The following is an 8,619-nucleotide window of genomic DNA, read 5'->3' as shown; positions in this document are numbered from 1 at the left end:
AGGTTGTCTTGCTATTGATCGCTGGGTCAGCCCCAAACTGAAGGGGCTGAATGGACAGAAACAAAATCACACATGACTTGTTAGTTCTAGAATTATTCTAACTGGTGTTCATCTTCAAAAACTTCATGAAATCACTTATAAAATATTTACTTACAAATGTGCTGTAGTGTGAAATGTGGTTTTAGATGATATATAATTTAAAATTTGAATTTAGCAGATACTTTTAACAGACGTATAAATACTTGTTTCCTGTGTATGTGATGTTTTGATACACGCCTGCAGTGTGTGATGTCCATTTAGTGGAAATACCTCTACCCGTCAAACATGTAGCATTTTATTTTCATGATAAAACCATTCAATATGCTGTCTTTCCCCCTCTTTTTCTTTTCATGGAAAAATATAGTGTACGTTAGTATTTTCTATAGCTTATTTGTCATTGTTTCCCCTCCTCCCCCTCCTGCCTCTGTAGCTCCCATAATATTTCAAACTTGTAGCGAGAACATCATGTTTTTAGATTCCATCCATGAGTGACAGCATGTGATATTTGTCTTTTTGTACTTCGCCATTTTGACTTGAATAATAACGTCAGTTCCATCTGTGTTGTTGCCAATGATGGGACTTCATCCCATTGTGTGGCTGAGTGGTATTTCATTGTGTGTGTACCACATTTTCTTATCCATTCATGGGGGAATGGCAACACTCAGCTTGCTTCCATTTCTTGGCCGTTGGGAATGGTGCTGCCTGGAACACTGGGTGCAGATGTGTGCTCAATAGCCTGCTTTCATTTTCCTTGGTTATATACTCCATAGAGCGATTGAAGGATCAAGGATAGTTCTAATTTTTGTTTATTGAGGCAGAGTCGTATTATGTTTCACAATGTTGAATTGACTTGCCCACCAACAGAGTGCAAATGTTCTGCTTTCTCCACGTACTCAGAGTCTTCATCATTTGTAATCTTTTGTCTATTTGATAGCAGCTAATCTAGCTGGATGGAGGTGAAATTTCATAGTGGTTTTGATTTTCACTTCCCTGATATTAGTTGAACCTACCTGTTGATATTTGTCTATTTTCCTGTAAGAAATGTCTGTTTAACTCTACTGCCTGTTTTTAGCTGCATTACTTGTTTTGTTCTAGTTTGGTGCTATTGAGTTGTTGGAATTCCTTGTGGTTTGAGTATTAACTTTGTCAGGTGGATAACTTGCAAATGTTTTTTTTTTTTTCTGTGCTACAGATTATTTCTTCACTCTATTGATTGTTTCGTTTGCTGTGCAGAAGCTCTTAAGCTTGATGAAGCTCTATTTGTCTATTTCTTCTAATGTTTTTAGTCACTAAAACACTGTGTTAAAGATTCTGAAATTGAAATCTTGAAGCACATTTTTGATTTTCTGTTAGACTGGCTGATTATGGTCAATCTATTTTGTTGAGGAATCTAAAGACCTTTGAAGTGTGGTATAAAGTGACTCACCTATGTTTGGAAAGTGCTCTTACCAAATTCAAGCACTGTCATTAAATACCTTTTGAATTAACGAAGGTCTCAGTGTATCTCCCCATAAAATGCTAATTAATTGCTAAGGGAAAGTCTAACTTTGACACTCCCACATTTCACATAATGGGCTCTAGTTTATATCACCACAGTGAGGCCAGTTGATGCCATTTTTTAAAACAGATTTGTTTTAGTTTTTGTTGAAAAGTCAGATCTACAGAGAGACAGCACTCACTTCTGTACAAAACTGAAAGTAAACACAGATGAGCATCCTGCACTACACCCTGTGCAGTTGAGGAAAGGGATCTCTTCCATCCCGGGGCAGATGATTTTGTGTTGTCTCACATGGTTCTCCATGAGGATTTAGAAAAGATCAAGCGGCAGTTAATTCTTCATCTGCTCTTTTGCTGTAAAAACTGTTGTTTTCTTAGTTTGGAAATTTCTCATAACTTTAGCCTTGCTTTAAAATGTATTCTAGGGATTTAAAAATGCATCCTTAACTTGCAGCTTACGAGTCTGGAGTCAATTTGTACTTGATTTTGTCTGTTACTTTGTAGTTCACTAATGATCTTTTTAGCTATGTCTCGTGTTCCATTCAAGTCATTCACTGAGTTCATAAATTCAAAAATTGCACCTTTGATTTCTGGAGTTCACATTGAATCTTCTTGTATAGCTTTTAGCTGTGTCTTGAGATTCTCACAGTTACCATTTAAAAAATTATTCTGCATTTTAAAAAACATTCTGTTACATTCACTTCCATTGGAGACATTGTTTAATATGCAGATATAGTATCTTTTTTCTTGAAAACAGTGATATAGATACCACAGAGTGAGGGATACATGACAGTGATCATAATGTGAAGAAAGAAGAGTGTACTGGGCCCGGCGTGGTGGCCTAACGGCTAAAGTCCTCGCCTTGAGCGAGCTAGCGTCCCATATGGGTGCCCGGTTCTAATGCTGGCTCCCCTGCTTCCCATCCAGCTCCCTGCTTGTGGCCTGGGAAAGCAGTCTAGGATGGACCAAAGCCTTGGGACTCTGTACCCACATGGGAGATCCAGAAGAGCTCCTGGCTTCTGGCTTCGGATCAGTGCAGCTCCAGCCATTGCTGTCACTTGGGGAGTGGATCATTGGGTGGGAGATCTTCTCTGTCTTCTCCTCTCTCTATATATCTGACTTTGCAATAAAAATAAATCTTAAAAAAAAGAAGAGCGTATTGGCACTTACAGGACATGATTCAGTGAGGCAATGTTTACAACTTAATACCCAATGATAAAACATATGCTCAATTTTTATACAAATAATTTCCACATATTATAGACATTTGTGGAAATTTCCATAAACAATGGAATACACATGATATTTGTTGTCCTGGTTTGGCTGATTTCACTTACTATATGATTTCTGGTTCCATTTGGTTGGTTGAAGATGTCAGAATTGCATTTTTTTTTTTGCGGTTGAACAATAGCCCATCACATATATAGAGCACGTTTTCTTTACCCAGCCATCAGCTATTGGATATCTTGGTTGATGCCTTATCTTTTCTGTTGTGAACTGTGCTGCTGTAAACGTGGATGTGCAGGTGTATCTTTTATATGATGATTTCACTTCCTTTGGTTATATCCTCAGTAGTGCAATACCTGGGTCATAAGGTAGATGTATTTGTAGTTTTCTGAGGCATCTCTATTCTGGTTTCCATAATGTTTGCATTATGGAAACAACAGTGTTGTTAGGGTACCTTTACAATAATATTTATTAGTCTTTAAATATTTTGGGAAGTAGTAATTCCGACTGGAATGAGGGTTGCTTAAGGAGACATAAAATTTTATGTGAAATGTTTACTAGAGTAATTTATGTCCACTAAGTATCCAATAGACTCTGTGTATGTGAGGCCAGAAGGAGTAGTTCTCTTTCTCCAGGCCTTCACGACAGCAGAAATGCACTCCCAGACAACTGGCAGCATTTCTTTACTTTATCCCCACTGCCTTTGTTGCTTATAAAGGTCCTTCCCAGAACGTGCGTGGGAAGCATTACTACGCTAAATCTGTATTGCGATATATGTGAAATTTGTCAAGAAAAGAAATGGTCTAGATAAAGAAAAACAAAAGTAAAAATTGCTGTTTTCCTGGCACAAATAAACACATTTTAAAATGTCTTTGAAAAAAAAAAAAGCCCTTCCCAGATTCTGGCTATCAGACCAACCTTTTTCCAAAAAGATAAAATACGGTTTTTAAACTTTTTTTTTTTACATCCTGTAGAGGTATTTTGGTGGGGAGCTGACGAAGGTGAACCTTCAGCTACAGCCAATGCTATTTCACTTGAAATGAATGAATCAGGTTATTGCCTAATTAATATATAACCTAGTTAATATAGGCTGCAGGAGGATTTCCCCAAGATAATTTTATCTAACAAGAATACCAGGACTATACGAAGAAAGTTTGAGAGGCCAGTATGGTAACTCATTACGCTACTCCTCTGTCTGTGGTGCTGGCATTCTATATGGGTTCTGGTTTGAGTTCCTGCTGCTCCACTTAAATCCAGCTCCATGCTCTGGCTTGGAAAAGCAGTGGAGGAAGGCTTACTTGCTTGGACCCCTGCACCCATGTAGGAGACCCGTAAGAAGCTCCTGGCTCCTGACTTTGGACTGGCCCAGCTCTGGCCGTGGTGGCCATTTGAGAAGTGAACCAGTAGATGGAAGATCTTTCTTTTATTATTTCTTTCTCTGTAAATCTCTCAAGTAAAAATAAAAATACATCTAAAAAAAATAGAATGAGTCTTTGGAGTATTTCAGGAGGCTATGGAGAGGAGAAAGAAGTGACATCTGTAATTTATTTAGCCAAGAATCAAAGTGTTGAAGAATTAGAACGTCTACCCAGAGCAGAGGCATTGGGGAAAATAGTCTCATGGAATTTCCACTGGCTTCTTTGCTTCCCAGTGGGACATCTGATGCTGGTCACATTGTCGGTGAGCATAACCAGAACATACAGTCATTTGACCCAACAAGAAAATAATTAAATCTTTCTGACTCCCAGATGCCTAATGTTTCAAATAGAAGTACTGTTTACTACAAGAGTACAACTCGTTTTTCTAAGATGCATGATATATTAGAAACGTTAAAATACATGATAATGCCCAGCACAAGTGTGGTACTCTGGTGCTTAGAAAACTATGCCCACAAGTTGGGGAGCTCTAGTCTTTCTGCAGTCCCTGCCTATGAAATCCATATGCTGAGAATGTATAGTAAAGGGCCAAGGACTTAGAGCGTGAACAGTTGTCAGTCTTATGCTAGGATTTAGGAGACAGCTGGTTTTTCCATGTGGCCAACATACAAATAATGTTTCCTCTTGGGCTGTTCTCTAATCTTCAAAGTGATTGAGTTGGAGATGAGCTTGGAGGCAGATGCGTGTTTAGATCCGCTGTATTCAGATGACACAGACAAAGTGTGTGTGTGTGTGTGAGAGAGAGAGAGAGAGAGAGAGAGAGACAGACAGAGAGAGAGAGAGTGTGTGTTCCAGATCTGCCCAGTTCATCTTGGGAAGCACTGGCTTCCTTGGTCAAATGAGGTGTGAGGACAGAAGATGCCAACAGGAGCTCCTGAGGATGCCTGCAGTGGGCACAGCGTGGTGTATGAGGCCAGAATCTCCACTGCTGCTGACTTGCCAATAGAGTGGGAAACCTCCTGGGGCCAGAAATTTCAGCTTTATAATGGGATCAATTAGAGGTAGGCTCCTTTACTTCTGATGGAAAAGCACTTGGCAAACTCACTTTTGTTCTGCGAAACTCCCCGGGCGCAGGATGCCAGAGACTAGGGAATTTGTTCCCAGAGCTCAATGTTTGTATTTCATACATTTTAAATGTTTTGAGCTAATCGGAGTAGGAAGCATCTCTCAGTTCTTCTTTGAGAAGGTTTTATGGTAGCGTGAACCTGTTATATTCCCTGTAGCTTTCTTAGAGAGAAGGGCACTGAGTTCTGGAGGTGGCGTATGCCAGAGGTGGCATTTAGGGCCCATGCCAGTCAGCCTTTGCAGTGTCTTTGCTGGGTGGAACAGCTCACTAAGCAGGTGCGTTCATGAGCTCTTAGCCTGGGTGTGCACATCCTCCTGTTGAGATCTTCCACACATGGGTTCCACTCACTAGGCTCCTGTTGCTTGCCACATGCATCCCTACGCAGGCATCATTTCTCAGATGAGGTCACTTTTTCAGCAGCAAATGGGGCAAACACCAGATATGGTGCTGTTAATTTTCACCTGTCCATAAGGCAGGTCTATGGTATATACTAAATGACAAAGTGAGGAATTGCCCTTACAGTTTGGCTTAGAACAGATGTTAGAGTCATTCTCACCTGAGACAAATAAGCAAAATTAACTGGCGACGCGGCCACTATGGAAGTTTGCAAAGCTAGTTGTCAATAGACTGTTGAGTTCTTTTTCAGAAATATCTGTTTGAAACACTAAAGGACTAACTACATGTTCCTCTGTGGCCTTCTGTAGCAAAACAAAGCTGTCTGCTTTCATCTGAACCTGAGTGGAGGCCAGCCTGCATGGAAGTCTAAAGTTTGCTGATGAAGAATCTTAAACCAGAAGCTGCAAATCTAAAACCAGTGAAATTAATATATTATATATATATATATATGTATATATGGATAATTTTGTCTTTAGATTTGTTAGCAAACAAAACTCTACTTTCCTGGGGTTACTTTGTGCAAATGAATAATTTCTCTGACTCTCAGAGATCCAGAAGGTAAGGTGAAGAATAAAGGCAAAACAATATTTAAGGTAAGTTCACTTAATTTCTCCTAATTCAGGATCAAAATTCTTTTCAAAAAGAAAGGCTCTCTTTGTTTTCAAAATTTGAGACTAGACACCTTCTCCAAATAGTCTGGCTTCTCTGCTGTTTATAGGACAGTGTTACTTTGGCACTGTCTTTGATGTAGCAGCCAATGGAAGGTTCAGGGATTACAGCAAAGCCACTTGTTCTATCTGCTGTGTTCCCAGCTCTGTGCAGCGGGTCACGGAGACTGTGCAGTCTTCCTAAAGTTCATGGTAACCATGAATTATGAAAAAAAAAACTATCCATGAATTTCAAGAATTCTTTGTGCCCAAATAAATTGATCATTGAATTCCATTTTCCCTCAGCCTTTACAAGTCTCTTCGAAAGAGTCACTTCACCAGCCTTCAAAACCTTACATTTGCTCTAGAGATACTTAGAGGCGTGTGAACTGCAGAAGAAATTGTTGGCACTCAGTGATAAAGCTAAGCTCTCAAGTCTCTGAGGCAGATCCTGCAACAATTTACTTCCTTGGTAGCCCAAGCTGTTCTCTGCCTGTCGTCTGTCCGTGCTGTCTGGGCAGAACTTAACTTCAGAACAATGGGTACTGGAACCAGCACCCATATGGGATCCCAGCGTGTGCAAGGCGAGGACTTTAGCCACTTCTACTGCGCCAGGCCCGACATTTAAAATGTTTTTAGTGTGTTTAGAGTGAGAGAGGAAAGCGAAGTGATAGAGAGAAAAAGAGAGAGAGAGAGAGACCCAGAGAAAGATGTTTGATTCTCTACTTCCCTTTATAAATCCTGCCACGGTAGCACTGGGACAGAGTCAGAACCCAGAGCTAGGACCACAGTCCATCGCAGCCCCGTGGGAGACAGGAGCCCACGATCTTGAGACATCATCTGCTGACCCCTGTGGCCTGCACTGAATGGAAATGGGAATGAAACCCAGGCCCTCTGATGTGGGACCAGGGCATCTCAGCCACTAGGATAAACGCTTGTGCCCCCCCGAAGCACCTACATCTTGAGAAATGTAGACCCCACATGAGTTCTGTGCTGCTGAGCAGGTAGTGCAACCTCTCTAAGGCTCATCTTGTTATTGATAAAATGTCCTCTCTCTTGAGTCGATAAGAATCAACGAGTGCTTGTAGCTGAAATAGAAAATGCTTTCATAGCTGTGAGGCTACAAAGTCAAACACTTATGTGGCATGACAGTAAGCAGTGATGGTTGGTAGTTTATTCACTTGTCTCATGCAGTCTGTGATGCAGGGGAACCCACAGCCCAGGGAGCCCAGGGAGCCCAGGGAGCCCAGGGAGCCCAGGGAGCCCAGGGAGCATGAATTAGTTTCCTACTTATTATATGTTTAATGATATTTTAATGATTGAGAATTAAAAAATAATATTTTCCTGTGATTCCAGGCTATTATCCCCTGCTCCCTAAAACATGGCCGCCACCACCAACGTGACTGAAATCATTTTCTTGGGGTTTTCCCAGAACAAAAATGTGCAGAAAGTCCTTTTTGCAACGTTTCTCCTCTTGTACACGGCCATCGTCCTGGGCAACGGCCTCATCGTGGTGACCATCATGGCCAGCAGAGGGCTCACCTCTCCTATGTACTTCTTCCTCAGCTTCTTGTCCTTCGTGGAGATCTGCTACTGTTCTGTTACAGCCCCCAAGCTCATCGTGGATTCTTTCAACAAGAGGAGAGTTATTTCCCTTAAGGGCTGCATCACGCAGATATTTTTCCTCCATTTCTTCGGCGGTACCGAGATCTTTCTTCTGACGGTGATGGCCTATGACCGCTATGTGGCCATCTGCAAACCCTTGCACTATGTCATCATCATGAACCGGCGCGTGTGTGGCCTCTTGGTGGGGGCGGCATGGGTTGGGGGCTTGTTGCATTCTCTTGGGCAAACCTTCCTCATTTTCCAGCTGCCTTTCTGTGGTCCCAACCTCATTGACCACTACTTCTGTGACGTCCACCCGGTGCTGAAGCTGGCCTGCTCTGACACTTTCCTCTTTAGCCTGCTCATCATCCTGAATGGCGGTTCCATCTCTGTCATCAGCTTCGTGGTGCTGCTGGCTTCTTACACGGTGATCCTGCGCTCGCTGCGGAACCGCAGCTCAGATGGACGGCGCAAGGCACTTTCCACCTGCGCCTCTCACCTGGCAGTTGTGGGCCTGTTCTTCATCCCCTGCTCCTTCGTCTACATGAGGCCCTGTATCAGCCTTCCTGCTGACAAGATAGTCGCCGTATTTTACACTGTGCTCACCCCGCTCCTGAACCCTGTCATCTACTCCTTCAGGAATGCTGAGGTGAAAAATGCTGTGAGGAGGCTCATGGGTAGGAAGGTGCATTGGCAAGAGAAATAG

General features: G+C 42.0%; 1 protein-coding gene across 1 annotated transcript; it reads left to right on the top strand.

Annotated features, from left to right (window-relative positions):
- The first annotated feature begins 7,679 nt into the window (after positions 1 to 7,679).
- On the top strand, positions 7,680 to 8,619 carry LOC101528292 (olfactory receptor 4X1). Its single transcript, XM_004599826.2, has one exon. The coding sequence runs from the start codon at positions 7,690 to 7,692 to the stop codon at positions 8,617 to 8,619; it is 930 nt and encodes a 309-aa protein (XP_004599883.2). The 5' UTR covers positions 7,680 to 7,689.

Source organism: Ochotona princeps, chromosome 4, assembly GCF_030435755.1.
Source record: "Ochotona princeps isolate mOchPri1 chromosome 4, mOchPri1.hap1, whole genome shotgun sequence".
In the NCBI taxonomy this organism is placed as follows: Eukaryota; Metazoa; Chordata; class Mammalia; order Lagomorpha; family Ochotonidae; genus Ochotona; species Ochotona princeps.
This window is presented reverse-complemented; position numbering and strand designations above follow the sequence as displayed.

Bases quoted from the DNA above. Each gene is read 5' to 3' on its own strand.
- LOC101528292 (XM_004599826.2), top strand. From the start codon at position 7,690: ATGGCCGCCACCACCAACGTGACTGAAATCATTTTCTTGGGGTTTTCC.